Source organism: Megalopta genalis, chromosome 6, assembly GCF_051020955.1.
Source record: "Megalopta genalis isolate 19385.01 chromosome 6, iyMegGena1_principal, whole genome shotgun sequence".
NCBI classification, from domain to species: Eukaryota; Metazoa; Arthropoda; class Insecta; order Hymenoptera; family Halictidae; genus Megalopta; species Megalopta genalis.
Window position 1 is genome coordinate 329,698 of NC_135018.1, and position 25,907 is coordinate 355,604.

General features: G+C 44.7%; 2 protein-coding genes across 6 annotated transcripts in view; both read left to right on the forward strand.

Moving 5' to 3' along the window:
• Positions 1-25,907, forward strand: part of gukh (NHS actin remodeling regulator GUK-holder) — a 70,861-nt gene that overhangs the window by 38,033 nt on the left and 6,921 nt on the right. For 4 of the 5 annotated variants that reach the window (XM_033466690.2, XM_033466683.2, XM_033466668.2 and 1 more), the window contains exons 2-8: positions 10,128-10,378; positions 11,488-11,654; positions 12,080-12,280; positions 12,658-13,224; positions 13,662-14,109; positions 14,231-15,071; positions 15,484-15,774. In XM_033466690.2, coding sequence (XP_033322581.2) covers positions 10,128-10,378; positions 11,488-11,654; positions 12,080-12,280; positions 12,658-13,224; positions 13,662-14,109; positions 14,231-15,071; positions 15,484-15,774 — 2,766 coding nt within the window. The remainder of the gene's footprint in view (positions 1-10,127; positions 10,379-11,487; positions 11,655-12,079; positions 12,281-12,657; positions 13,225-13,661; positions 14,110-14,230; positions 15,072-15,483; positions 15,775-25,907) is intronic. The other variant, XM_033466674.2, reaches the window with a different exon arrangement.
• Positions 15,781-24,969, forward strand: LOC143259685 (uncharacterized). The gene is made up of 2 exons (XM_076522967.1): positions 15,781-17,221; positions 24,596-24,969. The coding sequence occupies exon 1, from the start codon at positions 16,128-16,130 to the stop codon at positions 16,815-16,817; it is 690 nt and encodes a 229-aa protein (XP_076379082.1). The 5' UTR covers positions 15,781-16,127; the 3' UTR covers positions 16,818-17,221; positions 24,596-24,969.

The following is a 25,907-nucleotide window of genomic DNA, read 5'->3' on the forward strand; positions in this document are numbered from 1 at the left end:
GTACACGAAGCTGCGCTGCGTAGGAATAGCCATGAGCGGAACAAACAGGCCTCGGGCTCCATCTGCCTACACGATCCCCGTATTCAAACACGTGCACGCATTCAAGTCTCCGGTACGCCTATCCACGTGCACGCATACGAGCCTGCTTCTACGTGGTGGTGATCGATGAATGATTTTAGCGGAGTCGAGCAAAATTTCATTCGGACGACCGATAAAAGATGAAGACTGATCGTACAGAATTTTTATTGCCAGAAACTCGATCGCTGCTTTAGAACGATGACGGTTCTAATTCGAATTGCATAAAATATTATTATACGAGGGCGTAGCTCTCGCGATCCTCTTTTTGAAGTCAACGAACACAGTGTATTTTGGGTGACTCTGATGCGTGAACGTTTTCAGAAACTGCGCGTACGACTGTTCACGTTCGCTTCTTCGTTGTGCTTTCTCCTAGACCTCGTACGAGGCCTTCTTGGAACCGTTTCGAGGCATTAGTCACAAACTCTAGGATCGCAATGCTTCGTCCATTTTCGCTTTCCACTCCGAATAAATAAATTGTATACTCCCGACGATTAGACTGCGGATCTTCGTGCAAAATAAAAATGTTCTTCGATCGGTTTAAGTTCACCGCTGTTTTATATTGTACCTGCGTCTATTTGCAACGACGAATTCGGTGTCCGTTTCGTTCGTCACAAAAATTATTTAGGTAATTAGTGCCAGGGGTACTGCAAAGATTTTGACCCTATCGTTGCGTCTTTTGAGATGGAACGACATCTTTCGTTTTAGCCAAATACGTAGCCTATACCGAGGCAAATTTCTGGAACAACGATACGTTGGTCTTCGAAGATCGTCCAAACTCGTTCATCGCCGTTCGAACCTTCGTTGAATGTTCTTGAAGAAAATTATGTGTACGTTGCGAGAAACCAGTTTGCCAGCGACGCAACGTGTCGATAACAACTGCTAAATATGGCGATCACTCGTAAATAAATAATCACTGCTGTAACACTTGTTCGAATGATCTTGATAATTTCTGTCTTATGCTTATTCGATAATGCTGTATCTCCATAAACGTGTATCCCGAGTACTTAAATTCACTGCTCGCGCGAACTCCAAAGCGAATCTTCCCACTTTCAACTTTCTAAAAATAATTAGCAATTTGCTATTTACACGGGGACGATGTAGAGATTTTGGCCAAGAAACTGTCGGAAGTCCGCAGTTTTTTCAATCTTTCGACGCTTGAAATTTTCAGCACGCCTATACGCGAGTTACCGAGATCTGCAAAATCTATTTTTGAAGGTTTCGTTACAGGCTTAAATAAAAAACCATCTCGACAAAATTTAGATCGTTTAGCCTAATCGTCTTTTCGTGAGAGTTTGTCGCACCGCGACAGCATACGTATCTATCAAAATACCAGTTGGTTCGGTGTTACCGACACACGAAGGCTATTTACAAGAATAAAATGAAAAAGGTCTTACCCAAGGTAATTCCCAATAAGAAATAAAGAAACATTCTTCGTCGCTGTCCCCCTTTCATTGACTCGTTCGTTTTCGTGTTCTCGCGGCGATACCTGTCGCATCTGAACTTGTCGGTGTAAATAAAAAAAGAGGGTCCCTGGTGTTTACACTACGTTCCACGAACTTGTTCGGAAGGCAAACTTCTTTCTTATCATAGTTACGAGCACGATAGCGCACCTTTCGTGTTATCGATCGATCGTGGGATACGTTAAAAGGTGTGTCCATAGAGTATGCCTTGACTCGGCAGATTCAGGCCACGAGGCTTTCCTAGGCGACTCTTTCCCGTTGATACTCGCATTGTCATGACAATTGCGCCACATCGACGCGCCATTCTTCCCTTGTTCTTGCTAGCAAAAGAACGGTAACGTTACCAAAGTCTGTTTCCAAAACTGTGTTTTCGTGCCATTCGCGTGCCATTCGCGTGCCATTCGCGTGCCATTCGCGTGCTTCGACGCACGAATACTTTTGACACGACGATCCAGCAATTTTTCTTATCTTTCTGTGTCACCTGTCAAATACGTTCTAAACGATGGATGTGTGCTTCCGAGCACGAGTGGTCTCTTCGATGGTTTGATATTTCCGTCGTACGATTTAAATCTCGATCGTTGGACGCAACGACCCCGACTCTAGACGAATAATTGCAAAGAATCCCGCGATCGATATTCTGTTCTTCGAACGATGGTAACGAGCTGAGAGTCGGTGACGACAGGGACCGAACACATAGACCGAAGACTGGCCTTGTCGAAGATAGCTTACATGGATTGTAATTTAGGACAGCATTGTATTCTTAATTCGATGAAATAATACGTGCCACACCTTCTCGGTTGTAATAAAAAGTATTTGTCGTGTTTTGCTTTATTAGATTTTTTTATCGACTGTCTCGCGTTCAATTATTTCCTGTGAAAATATCTTTGCGATTGGAACAATTTTAAACGAAAGAAATTTCAAGAAGTCCACGAGTAATATTTTATTTTATTCATAATTCAAGTTTCATAATTAAAACGTTCGCCTGCGGTTGACGGCATTGCCGCCAGTTGAAGTGGTACGGCTTAAAACCGAAGCGCGTGTTAATTGGTGCTCGCTTACCGTTTCGATTACAGAAAAGTGTGCCGGTTTTTCGAATGTCAGTACCATCTGCACGAGGAATGGCAGCTGGTCGTTTTTGACATAGATGTTCACCGGAAGCACATTTAAAGTCGCTTCGAAACGAAAGAATGCTTCGGAGCCAAAATTCGAGTGTCCCTAATTTGTTGCCGAGTCTCGTTCGACGCGTTACTCGTTTCCATCATAATAATTTTAGATGCCGATCCTAGATGCACGCTCGACGAACACTGCTCTATTACGGCGTAGACAATAGCGACACGTCCTACCACGGTTTCACAATATTTTCATCCAACTTTTAATTTACAATTCTATTTGTTCGTTTTATCGATGTTTCCGTAAGAGTGCCATAAAATATACTCGCAGAATTTATGATCGAAAAATACGAACCAATCGCAAGCATTGTCCCGTACACACGGTGTACGAGAAAAAAATGATAATTTATGGACGAAGAGAAAGCATAGGCGATGTGAAAACATTGTATGTAGATACAGCACTGCTCGTAATTATTCGAACGACTTTAAACGTTTGAAAGATAAAATGTTATTTCACGAGCCTACAATCTCTACACTGCGATACAATAGTACTTTAAATAAGAAGTGTCCGTCCGGTTCTAATGAAACTCGCATTTAATGCAGAACTCGTCGTATAGCGTGCACTGTGAGCAGCTTCCTCAAAGTTTAATTGTATCTAACAATGCGCGATAAATAATGTGCACGTTTCTTCAATTCTCCACGAGTTTCTCCATCAATTTTTCACGTGTCCTCATTCCTTGTAGAAAGCGTAGTTTCCATCTCACTGCCTAATTCATCGAACAAGACTTTAGAACTGTGCAATGTCGAGGTCCCACAATCGTTAACGCTTCTGAGCGAGTTATCGTTTCCTCTATCGTCTTCTCGTTGTTAAAAAATTTGTACAACGTAGTTTGCAAATTTTTTCCTTCGGAATATAACAATTTTTCTTAAAATCGTAAAGCCAAAGGAGACTGCAATTATTCGCACCACTGTAAATTATGCTATCGACATTAACATATATTTAGACTCGTTTCTAAAAGACGAGGTCAATCGTAAAATCGTTCTTTTTTGTCACACTTGTCGAGTAACACCGTTTAGTATGCCATCGATTCGGGTTCGAATAATTGCTTAGTACATGTTTGGCGCTTTATGAACCTCCTGTAGCCCAACTCGCGCGATGTATTCATGCATATGTGTCCAACTTGTTACTTCACGTGTCCGATCGCCGGCCTGATCGGCGCGCTTGCGCATTTACCTTGCAAATTGCGTTCGGTATTGTAAATCACGCGGTAGCTGCGAATAAATTCATACGCATTGTCCGGTGAGATTGCTACGGTGGATTTCAGTCAAACTCTTTCTTATTTACATAAACTGGTTACGCGACGCGACTCCGCGGACGACAATGGGCGATCAGGAGAGCTCGTGCCGGAGGATTCTCGCTGGACCGAGTCTCGGTAACTTCGAAATGAAGCGTGACTAACGCACAGGTGGCCATCGCGTCGATGCTATTAAAATTACCGCTGACAACGAGCTACCGATCTCTGAAAGGAACCGAGTAATATATTTATGGCCCCCCTCGGCCCGTATAATGGGACCATTGCTTCGAATTATTTTTGAAAACCATGAACCAGGCTTCCGTGAATCGTAACGCGTATTTAAATGCTTTTTTCCGATGGATAAATATTCTCTGATCGACAAGACGAATAAAACAACGACAGAAAATAAAAATTAGATTCGCGCACAATTATATTCTACAAGCATTTAAATATGTTATCAAACCAACCACGATTTAAGAAGTCTACGTAAATTTGTCGAATAGATCGTACATTTTTATCGACGTTAATAAATAACTTGTCGCGCTGGTTACTGGTCTATCGTTTCAAGTAGTCCTTCGAAGACTTTCGCCATCGATAAATATTACACCGACGCCGAACAACGTTTGTCAGCCGGTTTCAATGTCCTGTCGGAACAACTGTCCTTAATCACATTCGAGCTCCACGAGGCAACAATAAGTGTCCTCGGGCTTTTGTCCCTTTGTCCGGTTGTACGCGGCGAGCAAGTGGCACTCAAAAGCGCCAGAACTTGATTCAGGATGATCGATCAACGGATCGTGGCAACGAGACAGGCTCTCCGAATGGTTGCTTCGATTGTTACTGCTGCTGTGTTAAGACGTTTTTTTATTCTCTGGGACGGAATTAATAGTTAATTGGGATCGACGCTCGTGGAATAGCGTTGAAAGAAACACGCGTTTCATTTTCAGGCACAACTCGTATCACGAAGACCTCGTCCGTGACCTTTTACTTGGGACACTTTTCGAGACAGTGTCGGCTAAAGAGACGCCTTTCTCTCGAGCTGTCAATCACGAAATCATTTTTGTTATTTACCTCGGGATTCTATAAACGTACAAAGATGTCTGCGAACAATAATTTATATTGTAATTAATTTCTATTATTTGGTCTATAAAGAAATTGTTTCAAACGAACGTTCCAAACATTCGGCCGATCGTGTACAGTGTACAGCGATCAGCAACAGGTTGAGTAGCTGTGGCAAAGGCATCGACGCGCGAATCCTTTGAACGGTGGGTATAGAAAACGCCGCCACATGCCCATATGGATTTTCACATCGTAACAGTTACCGATTAACAACTTCCTCGAAGCGAACAGCCAACGACGATATTCTAGACGCTGTTGCTCGAAACGATATTTCGTTTCTAAACGATCGCGATTCTCGGCGACACAGTTTTTCAGCTATCGGATAATTATGAAAGAAATATGGTGAAAGGGTTGCACGCGTGCCTCTCGATCGCGATCCTCTTCGGTACCGAATACACGATACCGTGCGCATACACTGTACGTACTCGGTCGAATCGAGGGTCAGTGTACCGTGTGGGCTGTAACTAAAAGTCACGATACACGTATACGCTGGCATAATACGTCGAAGATAGTATTTCATTGGAAAAAGGAGAGTCATGAAGTACGCTCGTCTACACAGCCAGCGTTCCCCGTCGCGGAATGTCGTCTGCTTAAAGCGAGACGTTGCTTTCTTGCTCTAGCTCCGTGGAAATCTATACTCCCGGTACGGTAGTACCGAGGTAAGGTAAATATCCCGGTGATTGTACGATCGAGGGAAGAATTTCCCTTATAAGTCTCTTATCGAACCGACGAATAAGTTTATCTGGAAGGGTAGATTCTCCATTTTTCAAAATGGAAAAGAACACGCGTCGAAAGAAACCCTTGTACGAAACCCTCGTGAAACCCTTTAATCGGAAAGATTAATATAATTTTAAATCCAGACACGTAGAGAATATTATTAAGAATTGATGGCAAGGTTAACGATGAAATACGGCTCGGTGGTACTTTCTTAACCTTGAAATTGCACCGCGGATTTGACGAAGATTAATTTAGCATTTCCATCAGCGGTACTCTTTGAACGTAGATTCGTAAATAGCCAACGACCAAGTATGTACTCCACTGTTCTCGTAAAAGGGATAAGAAACGACGATACGATAGAGAATGCTGTGACAATGCAACTTATCGGTTGCATCGATTACGAATGGCTTTGAGATCCCGTGCATTCCCTGCCAATCAATCGGATTTATAGCGCCAGTAGTTCTCCCTACTTTAATGGATCTTAATTGATGAGTCAAGCCTCGTCACGTAACCCCGGCTAAAAGCGGCTGCTTGCACATTTTTAAATCTGTGAAAAACTGCATATGGAATCCGTCGGCGCGTAGAGAGTGAGCTATGGCCAACAGTTTCACTCTGCTGCACGCGCGCCATTTGCGGCGTCTCTTCTCGATCCACGCATCAATTCTTCATCCGTAATGCTCACCGCATCTACATAGTCGATCCGAAATCCTGCTAATAAATCCTGGCTCAGACATCGTGTGCAACACGGTCTGTTCGACTATGCGTGTTAAATATTTTAAGAGGCGGCTCTATAAGCCGATCAAACGATGAGACGAAGAGGGAGGACGACGAGAAAGATACCGAAGCAAATGTTTGCATACAAATTTGTCTTGATTTTCCGAGTCCACGATTATTTTGCCTCGATCCTTCGTTAACGGAGGATCCGATCTCTTTAAAATTATCCTTTGTCGGAGATATCTTCCAATTTATCGATCGTTACCGTAGCTTCGACCTAGAAATTATCAAAAAATTATCTACCTATATCGGAATAGCCTCTTAACCTGCATAGGTAACGCTGGGAAAACAAGGAAAAGATAACAGAACCTAATTCTGTTTTATGTACTTGATGCACGACGGACTTATCTTCTTCGACGATTGCCGATATCTGCTCTATTGGCTAACCTCTGGGCTAGATCGGCGCTACACGCAGCATGCAGTGATTAGGTGCTCAACTTTTGTTTTCCATCTTGGCAGTGTAGTACGTCATTATTTGTAACAACGTGGGGTCAGGATCAGCAACTTCCTCGTGCACGTGGTGCTGCTAATCGACGCGTAAATTTCCAGTACACAATTCCCCGTATCCTAACAAATAGTCTTCGATTATCATAGAGTACGCAGGCTGAGTCATTTAACTCTTTCACCGGAATGTTTCTTCGAAATTGCGCGTTGTATACATATATATATATATTTCGAACAAAATTTATTTGCTATAAAGGAGACCATCAATTTCTTGCTAGGTATTTCAACGACGACGTTTACTCTGTGGGTCAAAATAGATCCATGCCTCGCTGTCCGAGCGTTAAACGAACAAACGATTAAGATGATTAAGAAATAATAGGGAAATATCAACACGCAAAAATGAAAAATAAAAGCACGCGCAAAAATATATTGATAAACTTTAGAGAGACGCATTATAAAATTGTACAATGGCAATTGTCATCCGAGGATGGTACTAAATGGAAAAAAAAGAGAAAGAAATCCACTCGGAGTCGCGACAGCGTTGTTCACAATAAGCGCCTTCAACGGTCGACCAACAGGAAGTGCATTGTACTATTAACTGTATTTAGTCTTCGGTTAATTGAAGATAAAGACTGTGTAGAATGCTCCTTCTTTCTTTAACTCTGCACGCGTAACGCGGCTCGTATGGCCGCGTGAACGAGCCGTGACCATAGCAAAAGCCATTAAAAACTCGTTTAATTTCCCAAACTATTATACCAACCGAAGAAGTCGCCTAATACAAATTCCTTATAAAACGATCGAAAGTCTTGCAATTCTTGGAACATGTGATTTTATATGTATTTATATGTATTTATGAAAAAAGTGTGTAGCTGAAATATAAAATTTGTAAAGAGCGCGTTTACAATTTCGGTAAAAAAAAAACGAAGAAAAAACGGTAGCTACACGACACCAAATTAGTTTCCACATCGAACAACCTCGTAGAACATGAAATTAACGCTCGTGGATGATTATCGAGGTCAGATTTACGTATTACAAAACGCGTGTACCCTCCACGCTCGAAAACTGGCAAGGTTGGTATTAATTCCTTTATGGATTTCAACGAGCAAACAGGTTTAATGTCGCGCAACGATTTGTATGTGCGTTCCGCAAGAAATATTACGTGGGGCCCCAGGTCAGAGCTTCGAGGCAAGCGTCTGGCCTTCGCACGGTATTCTGGCCAGGCTGCGATTGTCCTGAAATTTTTAATTGCCGATCGTTCGAGAAGAAATCATTTTACGCATCCTTGTACATCGGTCTCCGTTCGTTGTCGATAACTCGATTGTTGGAATAACGATCGGAGAAGCGCGGAGATGGGTAAAATTTTAAATAATTTTATATATAATATTAACCGTGTTGAAACGTTTGCACAAGTATACGAATAAATATAAAGTTAAATAATAAAAAATTTCATTCCAATTTCGATACAAGTGCTGCTACGTATCGTTTATTCGCGAAGAAATCGAGCATATTGATTTATCGACCGAACGATCCTTCGATAAAGATACGATTGCACCGCGTAACTCATTCTCGAAGAAAAGTGGACTTGCATCGATCGATTTTCGAACCATCCATATGTTAATTGCACATCTATACGATCATAGCAGTTTTGCATAATACAACGTTACATTCGACCTCGGCGTTCCCTATGGTAAAAGCGAAATCGATCAAAATCGAATCGTTACTCTCGATCCTGGTTTACCATACAATCAATGGCAAATCCGGTCGTGAACTTTTATCGATGAACTTTCCTCTCCCGAATCGTGACTCATTCGTCGGTGATTTTCGCGCATTCGCGCCGTGTTCCTGAGAAATTGCCGTAATCGTGCACGCGTATTGTTTCTCTATAGAACATCGGTCACGTCAGTTTCATTATTCATTTAATTGCTGTCTTCCTTTCGGGCAGCCAGCCAACGATTGCTGTCCCGAAACAATGACGCGTGTTCCTTGGTTCCATGCAGCCGTAGGTGGCGGCCATTATCCCTTCTACTTGTTTGTTATCCGTTTTCATTTTCCTCTGCTTATTGTTCGCGCAATAACGCGAAGAGTCAATTGGCATTGTTTCAGCACACAACAGAACTATTCTCCATTTTGCGAACACAAAACGAACGCTCCGCCGCGTCACCCTCGCGCCGTAGGTGGATCCAAGGGTGTAGACTCGGGCTAAATTGTCGGGGGAGGAGCCGTCGATGGCGTTTTTTCCTCGAACAGTGCCTTTTTTATCTCGCACTTTATATTAATCCGATCCCAAGTTGGAAGCGCATTCGTTGCAAACTATTTCGTACGTTTACGCTGTTCATTTACCGATCATTTTAAGTGCTTCTTCGAACTTCCATGTAATTACTTTCGTAAAACCGCACGAATAGCGAGAAGAAATATTTCCGAGTGTCCTACGTTATAGGACAAGGCGATCTTAATTTCGTTTAACATTGTTTTTAGGGGAGAACTCCCAAAAAGAAACTAAACGATCCATCCGCGATTGAACATCAATTATTTAACTCATCGCGAAACTGCAACAATCGTAACCTCGTTTACAGCTTCTTTTATTCTTTTCGTGCTAACGCGATTTCGTTACAAAGACATTTTCAATAACTCGCTAACTTTAAATATTTTTTATTCATCAAATAATGGACTATGTGTCCCATTTATGATAGCTACCCCTTAGTTTTTTTTTCGGGAATGCGTATCTGAAATCGATGTAGCTTTCAGCAAAAAATGTTTGGGCGATAGGTCGTTCGATCGATCTTTCTTAGAAGAGAGCGGTCTACGACTCAAGGTTGGTAGCACAGGTTGCTCGGTTCGGAGAGAAGTATGATTGATAGACCAGGTAGACACGTTAGCTAGCGATTACAGTATACCGTGTACACCCACCGATAGCTATAGTTCGAGGCTACGAATTAAGTGTTCGATGTAACTACGTGTCGGTTTTATAGCGTGCAATTAGAAGTTTATCATCGGACTCGATGGCGATGATAAAACTATAGCAGCAAATTTTTCCGCGAAGTTTATACTCGGCTTTACGCAGCCCGATATTCTTAAAGTTGCTCGTAACTTTCGCTACAGATTTGTTAACGCGAACGAACGTTACTCTGTTGCAGCCGAATCGGACATATGCACGTTCTCCGCTAGAACCGAGCATTTCCATGTGAACAACAAGCCATCGTCGTCGCTGTTCACGTCGAACACAAGACCGAAGGCGCTAACAGAGCTGTACGAAGCGGCTGCTATCGTCGCTGTCAGAGGTCTGGATAGTCTGAGAAGGGATGGCAGTTCCGTGGATATGTTCCTGTGCACGCCCGTCCTTGGCAAGAGGCGGCGGGACCAAAGTCTCGACATCGAATCCAGAATCGTACGTATAAATCTGGTCGAACGTGGCACCGCGTGACGATAGACGTAATAATTACTCGGTGGCTGAGCATACGATATAATTAACGATCTGTTTTTCTTTTTTTAAACTACGCTAATCGATGTTTGTAATAAAAATTTTCGCGGTCGCGCGTAGGCGACTCCGGCCGTCGAAGTACAGTAATGTCTCTCTAATTGACGCCCAGATTGCGCACAAAAATGGACAATTAGGGAAGAGGAGATACGATTGTTCGAGCCTTGCTCATTTTTATAGCTATAAATTGTCCACAATTATAAAAACGAACAATCGTATCTTCTCTTCCCAAATTGTCCATTTTAGTGGACAATCTGAGCGTCGGTAAAGGAGAGATTACTGTATCGAGATATTCGTGGACGACGGCGCGCGTACTTGCCATCCCTTATTGAATTACATGATCTCGATACGCTTTTAAACAGGCAACGACGCGGATAACGCGCGAATTTCGGTCGTAGACCGGATCGCGAACGTTAAATATAGTCGATCCATTTTCACCGTATTCGTAACGAGCGCATAGAAAGGGAGCAGACTGTAACACAATCCGTGGCATATTCCGTGCGTGAAACCCGCTTGGTCACGAGGTGACATCTGACAATGGCTGTGCCCACGCAGCGCCGCAGTGCGTAAAACACGTCGGTAGCTTTTCGCCGCAGCATCAAGTTTCTATGAAACAGAAGCAATGCGGCAGTACTTCCTACAATACCGTTGTCGGTTCGAGCCGAACGAGGAAGAAGTTCGGTATCTGTCAGGGTCGATTTTTCACAATTCGATCGTCCCTTCGTTCTAGCTTGGGTCGCTTCGCCGCAGACGGCGTTGCACGTGCATAATTTCAAAACTACGGATACATCAACGCGTATTCGAAAATCGTTTTTATCGAACACGGAAGCAAAAGAAATTCGCAGAATTTATACTTACCGGTTCGAACTCGTACGGTAGTCTCGATTATCCGAGTCGACGTAGATGCCCGTGAAAGGGTTAAAATTACGCGTAGAAGTCCTCGAACGTTGCTCAAGCATTATACGTACAGCTTGTACAGGACAGCGATTTTGTTTCACGCGTATAATTCTTGGCTACAGCCGGCCGTTATCGAAGATCTACGCAGATGGACGTCCACGGAGGCGCTCGGGGACGTTACTGTACCACCGGATTGCATGTCCAGGATCCTGGGAGACACGACCGACGACGATGCCGTCGATCACAAACTACCCAGCCCGGAAGAACAGGTTCAAGCCGTCGCTCTCAAGTAAGGGCGAAATTTATGCCGTCGTAACCGCGTTAACTGCGAAATGATATTTCTGACGTCACCCGGTCCTTCTTCTCGAATCGTCGAAACGCTCGCATTTCCTTCGGTATCGAGCACCCGAGCCGTTTCTCAGTTGTCGCATTTAATTGAATTAAATGAAATTTCTCGATTCTCTTAGCTCTTGAAGAAAATAAAAACCCAAGTTGCGCAGAGTAATACCGTTGCGAGAGACAAAAATTCACTGTACCACACGATTCGGCAACCTCGATCGCAGTAGCGTCGACAACCAACTAACGCGTTCCGACTTTTAAAAATGTTTGCTTACGTTTATTCGCTCATTGTGTCGAGGTTATTCGGATCAACCACCACGCGTACAAAACAGCAGTTTGGAATAGAAAGGTTACGCATGTATTGTTACCGTTTAGGTTCCCAGCTGAGATCGTGGCGGTGGACGTCAGTGGAAAAGGATTCGAAAGAATGTCGATGAGAAGAAGATCTTTGCTATCCGGTCCAGAGAATCAGGAAACAGCTGTGAAAAGACGATCGCGCCTTCGTAGACCCAGAGGGAAGAGACGAAATACGATCGCTGGTACCGATCAGAAGGAAATACGACAGGCAATCGGAGGGTAAGTTCTGTACTTTGACTAAATTGAATGTTTTCACATTCGAACATCGTCGTAAAGCTATGCAGAGTCTAGGGATCGTCTTAAAGAAGCAAGCTTAAACTCTCTCGAGTTTGACGCAAGACTGAGTAGAACGATACGTGGGCCGCGCGGGGCGAAGGACCACCGTTTAACAAAAGGCTGCTTGTTGTTGCGTCGGTAGCGCGTAGCGTTGACCTCGTTGCGTCGTAAGGCTGGTTCAAACGCGTGGCCATTGATTTAGTAGAGTAGCGAGTACTTTGGTACTCGAGTACCGCTATACCCGAAAACCTCCAAAAGCATAAAACTGTACGACGACGGACCATGATCCTTCGACTCACCGTGTCCGTTCCGATTTGCAGAGAGACGATCGACGAGGACGCGGACGGAACGATATCGAACATAGCGTCGCGGACGCAGCGATCGGCGAGCACGGACATATTGGGCTCGTCGAAGAAGGATTCGTCGACGGAGAAGAAGTCCCATTTCAACACCTTGAAAGCGTGGGGCATGTCCCGGCTGAAGCTGATCAGCCCGAAATCGAACAACCAGCAGCAGGAGCAGCCGGGGACGGCCGCAGCGGTCACAGCGAGGTCAGAGACGGATCGAAATCGATCGAGATCGACGGAGGATAGAAATATTTACGAAATGGTAACAAGCAGGCGCAGGAAGGACAAGTCGCACGAGAGGAAGCCCAGCTCGTCGAGCTCCAGCGGCAAGAGCGTCGCGAGCATACCGGTGTCGGTGCCCACCGCGGAGAAACAGCCGGGCGTGAAATTGCGGGAGAGCGCGGTCCAAAGAAGAGAAAGACGAAAGGGCAGCAACCGAGACGATCCGCCGCATTCGAGCTCGGGGAACTGGAGTGCGTCCTCCGAGAGCGGAAGGGCCAGCATCGGCAGCGAGACGACCACCACCACCCATCAACCGAGGTACGGTTCCTCGGTTCCTCCGAGATCGGATCGAGCTCGATCCCTGTGTCCCTATGTCCTATGGTCCGTCGGAACTCGACCTCGATCATCCTCCTATCCGTAGCCTCCATCGGCGTCTCGACATCTTGCGACAAATTCAACTTCAAGGATCGGCGTAGATCGATGTTGCGACGCTTGTCTCGATGTCTCCGATCGCGATACATCGATCCCCGATCTTGATTTTTTATATAATAATAAGTATTAATGAAAATCGAGTTTGTGGTATAAATCCGGGAAAATAAGTTCTCGATGTTGGTGCGTAAAAGATGTAAAATGACGTTAGGATAGGAAACTTTCCACGTAGGACTTCGGATAATCTAGAATCGATAAACATTTTCAGTAAAATTATGCGACACGTTACGCGACACGTTCTAACGATGACAAATACGAATACGCAGGTCGACGACAACAGCATCGATCGGAACATCCTCCACTTCCCTGAACCACGTCCGGCGATTCAAGGGACGGGATACATCAGCCTCGTCCTCGGTCACATCGGAAGGTACGCTGACACCCGATATTATACAGGATATCGCGGTGGTGCCTTTCTCCGACGACGGCGAGACCTCGTCCGTGTACTCTTGCGACACGGAAGGGTATTACACGTCGTTCCACGTGGATTCCGGCCTAAAAACCCTGCGAGAAGAGGAGCCGGTTCTGCAGACTTCGTCGATGAAGACGAACGACGTCAGTTCCGATCTCACTTCGCCGACCGTTGAAAACGAATACGAGCTGTTCGGAAGGGGTTCGACCTCGACGACGACGAGCTCCGCGGGAACAGTTTGCACGGCGTTATTGGCGCCACCACCGCCGGAAAGGAAGTCTAGCCTCACGGTTGTCGCCATGGTGAGGATTCGTCCTGTCTCTCTCACCCTTACCCTTGCGCCACGTTCGGTCCGAGCTGGCTCTCGGCTTTCTCGAATCGCTCGCCTACCTCCTACCAGTTTCAGCTGTTTTATGTCGACAGGTGCACGGGCAAAATCAAAACGGCGGCGAGTCACCGGACAGCGGGCACAACACTTCGTCGTCGCCGGTGGAGTCCGCCTCGAGTCCAGCGTGCACGGGAAGGTCCTGTTCCGAGTTCGAGTACTCCGAGTCCAGCGACCTGGAGGGCTGCGAGAGGATCGAGAGAATTCGCTCGAAGACGGCGATCAACGCCAGTCGTATACCGTCCATGTGCGTTATCACGCCACCCGGTTCCGACGACGAGCTCGCGCGAGAGTCGGAACAGACCGGCAAGTCCACCGAGAATAGGAAGCAAGACATCCAAGCCGGAGGATCGGTCCTCATGTCCGCCACCGTTGGGACCTCCAAGATGGAGGTGATCAACGGTCAGGATAAGAACATGTACGCGACCGTGCAGGTGTTGCCTTCGCCGGTGAACGACAGACCCACCGTCGGACAGGCCTCCGTCAAGATCAATCCGCTGAGCGGTGTCTTGGGCAAGCTTCGCGGCGTCCTTCCAGGCAGGAAGCACGTGCCGAAGAACTCGGTACAGGATCAAGGGAACGCAGACTCCGGCGACTATGTCACTATAGCCGACGTGAGGAACAATAACGACAAACGGCAAGAGCCGGGGACGAATTCGAGCACGGCTCCCGCCTGGTCACCGGTGTTGTACGCCAATTCTGACATCTTCAAGAAGGACGCCGAGTACGTTAGTTTAAACGAGTTACCAAAAAAGCCGACCTCCTCCTTGGAAAGAAAGAGACAGGGTGCCAGGGTCACGTTAGACTCCGAGGGCAAGGTTGTTTACACCTCCGACAGCCTGAAGAGAAGGAAAGGAGCGCATTCCACCTTCAATCCAGGTACTCTCGATCGGATACCGATTACGAACGGCTAAACCTTTTCGTTATTTCGATCGGAATGCACGCTAGAATTCAGATATTCCATCGTTTTACGTAAAAGAGTCTGTCCAATTTCAACGATCTTAAAGTAAAAAGGGTGAAGTTCGTTATTTCAATCGTCGCTGTAGGTTTAGCATTAAAATAGCGGGTGCGACTAACGTGGAACCCAAAACGGTTGCTTCGACGGATGTCTATATACTCGAACGCGAGTTAATATCTCGTCGAAAAGTGTCTCCGTAGCTTGCGAGACGCGTATTTTGACACGATTTATGTTCCATGTTCGATAATCGGTAGCAGTTATCGAAATAAATCAAAAATATTATTTTCCGCGTCCGGAGGAACTACGAACACATGCTATAAATACGTATTTCAGGTCCGTTCGTGAGGGAAGGAGTATCTCCGAGCCCGTCGCCGTTGTTGCACCGTGCAACCCCGAACGTCCGAGCAGTGACGAAGACCAACGACGCGGTGGATGGACCGACGAAATTGACGCCACCCACGTCGCCGCAGCTGGGTAAGCTGATCATCAGAGCGGCGAGAAGCCCGGAACGCGCGAGCAGTCCGGACTACGTTCGAACACCGTCGACCGTGGTGGGACCCACGAGTCCAACGACAGCCCATCGACAAGTTCGCGGCGCTTACGTGAACATGCAGGAGGACGAAGGTAAGAAGGCTTCTGGTACGAGCGCTGACGAACGAGATTGCACTGGCTGTGTCGGTAGATTAGAAGCACCGTTCGCACACCTCGGCAACGCTCATCCTAACGAGGACGCGGGCACTGTTCTGACCACCGAAGGCAGCCCGTTGCTGTCCGCCAACGGCACGTGTCAGACCGCCGCCGGGACCGTAGCGCTGGCGCCGAGTAACAAAGTCCTAGATCTTAACAAACCCGAGCTGTCCTCTAACAAACCGTACATTGCCAGGTCGACCGGCGCGATCGTTTGCGACGAGAATCACCCTCCGGCGATCGATGACGACAAAGCGTCGGCCCAGGAAGGCTCTCGGTTCGCCGACAAGATGGACGCGCCGAGAACGTCGTCGTCCAGGTCCACGAATCTGCGGCTCGACTTCGAGAAGTCGGCTCTCTGCCTGAAGAGTCTGAGGCCGACAGGCGACACGCCCAAGTTGAGCAGGAAGCTGCTGGTGTCGGACCTGGACACGCCGAGCTTTTACAGGAAAGTCACGAAGGTGGAGGTCCGAACGGACGACAAAGACTCGGCCGATGCCAAGGACCGAGAGAAATCCGTCGCCGACACCGGCAGCGATCGCGCCTCGAACGACGGCGACGACGTCGTTTTAGATTCGCCGGGCGTTCTCGAGACGTGTTCCGACAGCAACGCGACCAAACGATCCGACGGTCTCCGCGAGGACAGAATCGAGCACAAGGTGAAACGCAGCGAGAGCTATCGAATGGCGAACAGCCCGATCATGTTCATAAGAAAGTTCTCGAGCACCGCGGAGAAGTCGTCCAAAATCTCTAGGACGCCGTCGGAGGAATTGCAGGAGGAGTTGTTGAAGGAGAGCATCAATTATCCCGAGACCGTGTCCAGTCCCGAACCTCGGAGCGACGGGATCATTGGTTTCAACGCGGAGATAGCGATCTCGGTCTCGAAAACGACGGTCCCAAAGAGCCCTCGACCCAGAGCTACGGATATCCAGCCCGCGAGAGTGCTCAAATACTCGGGAAACGATACAGAGATTTGGTAATCGACTCGAACTTCTCTCGAACATCCGTTGGGCATAATCGACAACTTTGCAGCGATAGACGAACATGCGTTCTATCTTATATCGATGCAAATGATACGAAACGATCGAATCCAGGAATTACGTAGTAGCCGATGGGTAACGAAGAATCGTTGGAAACGGATGCGGTCGAATTAATTCGTGCAACGGATTATGGTAAAAATACTGTTTAGGGGATTCGCTTCCTATGACCGCAACTTTATATCGTCGAGGACACCGTTCCAAATACCAAGAAAGCCATGTCGAGCAAAATCGTTATACCTCCGGATCTAACTCGGGTCGTTGATAGCGTGTACAAAAATCAACGACATTGGAAATGGACCCGCTAAGCATAATTTTTACCAAGATTATTACGTCTGTTTCACTGGGTATGTGGATTCAGTTTCAGTTATAGAATCATAATTTTTTTTTTCCTATTATAGGTAAACTAAATATACGGATAAGAAACGAATGCTAAAGATACCATTTATGAATTCACGTTTGCATCGTTGAGTTTATGCAAGTATGTTTTGTTTGTATAAACTATCTATATTGTACCTGGCACTTAGGTATTGCGATCATGGCGTAACAAAGAAGAATTTATAGGGGAAATTCTTAGTCGCCGGTTGTCCGTGACCTATAATGGTGTCAACCGCATCGGAGTGTCGTTGTCTCTTTTTTTTGTTTATTAGATTTTGCGAAAGTTTCGTCGACGCGACAACGAGATCTTGCGGATGAAAACGAGTTTAAACGCGGTATATTTGGTAGACTTAACAACCGCACGCGATGTTTTGTATCAATTACGCACAGTTAAAATTACTCAATGATCTCATGCTCGAACTCGGTTTGGTCGGAAGTGCCTCCAATAATCTGTTGATAACGATTCGATGCGAATTCAGAGAAAACCGTAAAATTCTGAACTTTTCTTAACGCGTCACCCCTTTCGAGTCCTTGCCCTGAAGCGCGATCAGGAATTGTTCGCTGTTTTTCTTTCGCAATCCGCCAAGCATGAACGCGATTACGATTATGACGTCTATAAACGATCTCGGCAATTGCAGAGTTAAACACGATTCGCTATCTGAGGCGGATAAACGTTAACGCGACGCTTACGTTCAATCGTTGCGCCGGTTTCACGCTCGCGTTTAGATCTTCGCGAGTTTCGCCTTTTGGCTAGAGATCATAATTTCGAAACGCTGCTAAGTATCTATGAAACTCCAGACAGCGGTCAATGTACCCGGAAACGTGGACAAAAGATAGCAGTTCGTGGAGTCCAATTAATGTCGTCGGTAATTCAAACTTATATTACAGTAATAATATAATACATAATATATTACAGTAATATATTACAGTACTTATATTACAGTACTTATATTACAGTTCTCCCTAATTTTTCTTCGATTTGTAATAAAAACGAGCCGCGAGACTTCTCTTCCCAAATTGCCCTCTGTGGCTTAAAAGCCGAAGGAAAATTAGGAAGAATTTACTGTACTATACCACATATATTAAAATGTATAAGGTCATTGCAACGATAAAGCAACGGGCAAGCTCACAGAGGGCCCATTTAAGTTCTAACGAAAGATATCTGCTTCGTCCAGAATGTTCCTGGACTGTGCGAAAGAAAAGTAGGGAGATCGGGGAGATCGTTATTGCTTGGAATTATTGAGGACAAACGATAAACGGTTAGTTCTGCAGTCACGACAACAAGGCCGACCAATATTTTCCCGGAAATAATCTGTTACATTGGGTATAGTAATTTGCACCCCTATCGCAAACGGGAATACAAATCGAACGTGTCGTGTTTTTTAATAGGATAGTCTTTGATCCGAAAATCATTATCTCAAAATTTGCGTCTATCTCTTTACTATTTAAAATTACTATTTATTATATATTACTATTTAAAAATACTAATCGATCGACCCTCCAATTTCGTTGGAGTAATCTAGCTCAAGATTTCAGCATTGCCGATGGTCGGTAAAAACTCTTTGCTTATAAGAACCAGCTCTCTAATTTTCCCACGAGGTAGAAAAACTTACGCGTAATTAGTTAGAAAATTCATCGAAGGATAAGGATTTATTGAATATTTTTACCAATTATATTGTATATTGTTCCGCGATCACAAATTATTTTTATAGAATTACCGATAATATTTTATATTCTTGATATTGCTATTTTTAGCAATTATCCTTTTATGCGTTAAATTTACATAGCTCGAAACTTTTTAAATAAAATATGCGTCGTATAGACATATTTTGGCAATCGCTGAAACATAGAAACGAAGCGAAAGATCGCGGATACATTTATACTGTAACATTTTAACGAGGGTGGTGCTCGAAGAACTTTTTGGATGTAAACGATCTTCTTACGCTATTTACTTGGATCGATAATTGTTCACAGTTCGATTATCACGGATACATCGAGGAGATGTATACTTTTCACCGGTCCGTGCCGTGTAGGGGATGAAAAATGAAATCCAGAACGCATACAAAACAACGATAACGGTGAAAATGTAACAATCCGCGTTATCTAATAACCTTGCGAAAGATACGGCATGTTGGCATTGCTTTGTTGGAGTTATCGATGAAATTATTGAACTCTAAAATATTCCGTGCTGCGCGGAACAAGGGTTTCACGCTTATCGCTTCGCGTTGTCAAGTTAGATTCCCACACAGAACTAGGTAACGCAGAGGGTGGCGCATGCAGGCGATTACATTAACACCGACGCTACCGGATCTGCGAAGATGTCAGATTTCGCATTTTTTATTTTACGCGAGCATATTATTAACGAGATCTTTATTCGCTTTTCCAATATCCGCGATTGTAAAAGTACCGTAGTCGATTTCTTTCTTAATATACAAATACGGCAATCGTTCTTAAGATTTTTAAGTGCGGTAGAACTCGCATAACGAGGTCAATCGTGCTATAGTGGTTCACCTAATTCTCCTCGCTATCTACGACTTTCCATTCATTCGATTTCAGATAATTGGATTCCGTCACATTTGATCACAGTTTGCGGAGACATTCGTTTCCTGACTCTGACTCGAAGAATTCATTTTTTCTTTGTTATATAACAATGATACGGTATCGGACTACTTATACAACGTATTAGCACGACATTAATATTCAGTTTATCGTGAAGTCAATGTTGAGCACGTTACGTTGACTAATTTAATTTTTTAACGCGAATTTTAACCATGACGGAACGCGCGAGTTCGTCATTGTACGTCGTACGAACCCTTTCTTCCCGAAGAATCAGCGTTACGCTTGTTATCATAATCTTCCTCAAGAACATTCGCTAAACATTAATGTTTGGAGATCGGTGTAGGGTCGCGACATCAAACGTGCCTCGAAGGCACCGAAAAATACGACGTTGGACGAAAGATATTGTTGCCAAATATTTCCTCGACGTTATCCACATTGTAAAAAATATTTTTTTGCATCGCCATAATTCAACGTACGTTTCCACGGCCGATATTTCTACACGAAAACACGCAAGAATATTATTATCGCACTATGGATTTTATGCATTTTTAAGCAGCAAAGAAATTAATTTAATTCCCGTTTCCTGCATTTGACGAATTTTGATCTCGAACAGAGATCCACGGTCTAGTTGTTACGTTGGTGTCAAGGACGTTGCGTCGACATAGCGCATTTTTCAACGAAAATTAGGAAAACAAACATGTCGGACGATTCTGACGATGAGTCATAGTGTTCGCGGATAATGAAACGTACGCGTAACGGGATGCCCGAGCGATAACGGGGGTTCGGATAAGAAAGATCCTATTGTATTTTTACGGTGTGTCGAAGTTCAGCGGCGCGGACTAGAGAGAGTGAGAGTGAGAGCGAGAGAGAGAGAGAGAGAGAGAGGGAGTTGGAAAACTCCGAGAAGCCCCCAGTGAAGCCACACTTTGTTAGCCCTTGTCGGTATCATTAGTCGCTGGCTCAATAACTAACGGAGTTGCATCAGACATGATGTTCATCCCGTCTGATAATGCCGAATTCCAGATAAACTACACAGGGGAATTCTCTGCGCGCTGGCGCACGAGGATTCAAATACTTTCCACGCGAATGCAACCACCCTCAGTTCGTCTCTATCAGTCGACGCGAACGGATTCCTAGGTGTCACACCTGATCGGTATCCATCGAGTGGTTCTCACCGGCACGCGATAATTTCGAAAACACCGCCACGAATCCCATCCGCGAATAAATCGTTCGACGCGATTGGTGACGTAACTTTCGAATATCTTGCTCGATGCTGACAGACCGCTTCCAGAGTCTATGAGGGAACAAGAATCGTCGGAGGTAGCGAAACGCGCCAACAATCGTCGCACAGAGACACGCCCGAAGTTTTCTTCGGCTACTTCCGGGTCTCTCTTTCTCTTTGAACGCGCATCGGTCGCTTCCCAGCCATGCTCGATACCAAAAAATCATTATTTTCTTGTACTCGTCGTTTCGTTGTCGCTAGGCGTAACAAGCTTCGGAACTGAGTTACCTGTCCTCCTCCTACTTGTCCGACGTTATCGTTACCAATTACCACGTTTTACAATTTTACGTTCAGAAATTCGTTTTCCCGTATCATTCTAATTTCGAAGAATTCAGTTTTTAGCAAAAACTTGACCAATTTAATCCTGCTATGGTTTCTCATGATTATTCTAGCACGTGACAATTGCAAATACAAAGTTTCTTCAATTTTTTTCGGATATCCGAGTTTTGTAGTCTCAAATTATGTACCTAGGTCAATTTTTATGCAATCTTCGAACAGATTACGGTACGATCATTTGAAAAACACTGCACCATTGCAGGGTTAAGAATTTCTTCCGATCGATTCTGCAGACTCTTTTAAACGCAGCAGTACATCTTCTACGATACTTTGCTACGAATTTGTTTCTGAATCGGATGAAAAAGTTTGCTTTTCAATAGACGGTACATCGTTTAAGCGTCGATCGTACCAACTTCCCTTTCACCGTATCTAACAAAAATTTATAAGGGGTAACTTATCGGCAGATCACGAAACGTTATCGCTTCAATTTCTCCGTGAGAGTATCGCGTGGAAATCGCGGCGAACAGGAAATATGGCATGAGGTATCGGAAGCGGCGGGTTGCGAGCAAGCTTCCCCGTTCAATTGTGCACCGGTTTCTGTTTCGATTTAAAGCAGCGAGCGTGCACTCGTCGACGAGTCATTCAATCTTCGCGCGTCGCGTCGTCGCCGTCGGAAGGAAATTCGCGTTTATAGTATGAAACGATGATAAGCCGGTATCGGTCCTCCAGCGAAGAGGAAATCTTGTCGGTAGACACACGGTCGCCATCGCGCGATAGGAATCCGTTCGCGAGAGTGTTACTTGCTGTTTGACAGTCCACTCGTTGAGTGCAGAGCTGTGTTCCAACATGCTGGCGAGACATCTTCTTTTTCTGGCAACGAGACAGTACCGTAAGTCGTCGCGATATTTTCTTTGCGAATGTTCGCGAGCAGAGAACAAAAGTCTTCTAGAACGCGGCACGTGAGACCGTTTGCACGCGAGCGTAGATTGCATATTGCGGTTGGACGCGTACGCGATTACACACACATATAATTAATAAACTGCAGACGTTTATGTCGAAGAAGAAGTTGATTAGAATGGGAATCGAATGGACAGGCGTTCCTCCGTTTAACAATTTTAACCCTTCGAACGGTTGATCCTAGAAAATTCTCCGCGTATATAGGGTTGATTCGAGCAAATTCTTTTAACGTTGTATCTTAGTTGCTCGCTCGTGTTATACGATCTGCAATTTAGTATTCGCAATGCGTAAAATATTGGATGGGTCCAGTAGTTCCAGCGTTAACCTGTAGCAATCCGAATACGTACATCGTGAATTTCCAAACGTTATTGACGCATCTTAAAGAATCGTGCGCAACAGCGAACGTCTTGGAAATTAATTGATTCTTGTTACAACCGTTCGACGCAGTCGTTGCTGTTTACACCACTTGTTTCCATTATCAAGCGTAACATTTACAGCTCCAGGCTTCTGTCCCGATTTCCGATCATTGCTTTCCTTTAAACAAACGTATCCGAACCAATGGATTGTCGTGTATTTATAGAGTTTTTGTCTCGTTATACGAGATGTCATGTTTTGGGTCAAAGACTGCCACGATTTTTCCACGTTCGAGGATTTTTCTCTCGGATTAATTGCGTTTCATTTCTCCCCTTTGAACTTTACATTTTTCAGTAATCGGAAACACCAATTTTTAACTTAACATTCGTGTAACAATTCTTTCGCTCGTAATAAATTTGTTGTTCCATTTCGTAAGATAACTTCTTTATTTGAACCATCGAGGAATCCAAAAAGTTTGAAATTCATTCAACGTCGTGTTTCTCGTTCTCGCCTGCTCACGGAGAGAAGGTTCGTGGCTGAACTTTGAATGAATCTTTCAATGCTGACCTAGTCCACATTATTATCCGATCTATGATGCCTCTCGACTCGTGTTCACCACAAATATATTTCAAGTCGATCGCTTATTCCCATTTGCTAACGCAAGTTATCATTTTTTATTAGCGATAATATTATAATAAAACATTTTCTCCGAAAGTAAGCGAAACGTAACATTCCAGCGTATCGATTAATTATCCCACATCTGTATAAGTGCAAATTCTATTTTGGAAGCGCGAATCTTTCTCGACGCATGTTCGCTTTTTCATTAATGCGATATGTCTCTGGAAATATTTCTTCCAGACTTGTAAATTGATTTTCGCAGAAATATCGAAACGAAAGTAGCAAACGGTGAGCCACGAACGTAATTGAATTATTCCGCTAATTGCTAATCGACTGGCTGCTGATTACGTTTCACGTTACGTCACGGTAGATAACATAGGTCACGTACCGTAGCTTGTCGAGCCACCGTATCGTTAATCGTGTATTATACTCGCATCGCTTGATAACCGATTATTTCAGACGTGTACAGGGTGTCCCATGAAATTCAGGATCGATCGCCTAAGTGTCACCTCGTTGAATGTTATCGAAGAGCAAACTCGCTTCGGGAAAATACTTTACCATGCCGCGTTGTCGATCCGTTATTGCCGAACTTGAAAATCATCCGAATTCTGTTGCTCGATAAACTCTCGACACGGACTTCTTCGACTTACCGTTTCCACATAGTTATCGGTAGACCGTGGGTCTTTGTGCAACATAAAAATGATTTAAGTCAATTGTGAAAAATATAAATTACATTAGAGAATATCCCTAAATTCTTCCAATGTCATTTTTAGTTTCGTATTCGATCTATTCGTTCAGCGAGTTCAGCTGCAATCATAAAATATGTGCTTATTGCCTCGTGTTATTTTATAGTAATACTCACGAGTTGCGATAACAGAATCTCGCGTATAAATGCTGAGGAATAACTCGGAGGTATCGCATTCGACGAAGAATGCCACTGTATTATGAGAGCAGGATAAACAAAACAAAAACATGCTATATGAAAACAAACGTCTTGGCTTTATCGTATCGATAACAGTCAGCCAACACTTTTCGTTGAACGCGTCGTCGCCCGATACGTCGGTAATCAATTTGGAGTTTTGGTAATCGAGGTTCTATTGAACGCACGCAAGAAACTCGAAGCAAACGTGAATCATAATGGTACATTTATTAGGGGACAGTGTACAGGGTGTTCCGGGGTTAAATCGCCAAATTTACCCCAAATTTATGCTCAAAGTTTGTCGATTTAATCTAGAAACAGCCTGTATACCGTTTAAACGTTACATCGGAAACGTCAACCAAATATAAATATTTTCAGCTAACGTTTTACCACGTCTAAGCCAATGGAAGACAGTGAACGTATCGCATAATACGTTCTATTCGAGAAGACCGTCTCTAAAGATGGGAAGAGATGCATAACATTTTCGACATTCGATGTCGATGTTTTCTTTCATCGAGAAAGGAGAAAAGTTACTGTAAATAGATGCGATTTCCTCGTGGGAGGTGTTCTATCGGAAAGGGCTGTCCACGTATTATCTGTTAACAATAAGTTCCAAGATGGATATCGTTTCAAGCTTAAAACAATCGATCGTGACGAGGCATTAATTGCAAATAATTCGCGTTGCACTGCGTGGGAATGAGTATAAAATAATCGCAAGGAATAATTGCAATAAAATATTGGGCCGATCGTTACTGGGTTAAGTTATATGCTTCCATGAATCTTCGATGTTCGTATAGTCTTCGCGCGACAAGAAGGCACCTTTGCTTTTACGTTCTCCCTCTTACCAGCTGCCACGCTTCCGTATCGTTTTCGCGGCCAATAGCGACCGATAGCCGCGGCAGTGGGGCAGCTGGTAAGAGGGGGAACGTGAAAGCAAAGGTGCCTCCTTGTCGCGCGAGAACTATACTTGTACCGGCAGCCTTCGCCGTGAATCTGGTTACATTGTAGTGTCACGTTGTTGCGTTTTGGCATGCGTTGTCGATGCGAGTGTGTCCCGACTTGCCGTGCCGCATGTTAGTCCGATGTGTGCTCGCCCCTCGTTGTAAGTAGCGTTTACTAACACCCCGCGGAACTAACTTCAAACGCATCGTCGCGCGGTGTTTTCGATCGCCGCACGCGTTCGTTCGAATCGAAAAATGCAGTGGTATCTTGTTATCGGGTTTATTTTCGCGCGTTAATAACTTAGGCATATTTTATTGCTTCCCGACACGAACATTTGGAACGTGAAACTTTTGAAAATTATCATTTTCTTTATCGCGACGACCGACGAATTCGAGCCCCCCCCCCCCCCCCCTCCCCCGATTGATTCCTCGTTTCAGCGATAAAGGGATTGCCTGAAAAGGCTGGAAAAAATAAATAAATTTAGGACAGCAAATATTTAACGAATAAAGAAAACGGTAAAAATTAAATAGTTATCGGTACGAGAAAATGGTCTTTTCGCAAGATCTTAGCAAGCTCTTCGATCCGAAGCATCGCGCGCCGTTGCATCACGCCTGTATCATTGTATATATATATGTGCATACGAAAGTCCATTTCACTTTGTTACCCACGTGCTCTACGCACGGACGCTTGAAGCTCGCCTGTTAATTAACTTTCGGAACGTGGAACGTGGAAACGACCGTCTCGATTA

Excerpts from the sequence above, each read along its gene's own strand:
- LOC143259685 (XM_076522967.1), top strand. The coding sequence starts at position 16,128 with ATGGACGCGCCGAGAACGTCGTCGTCCAGGTCCACGAATCTGCGGCTC.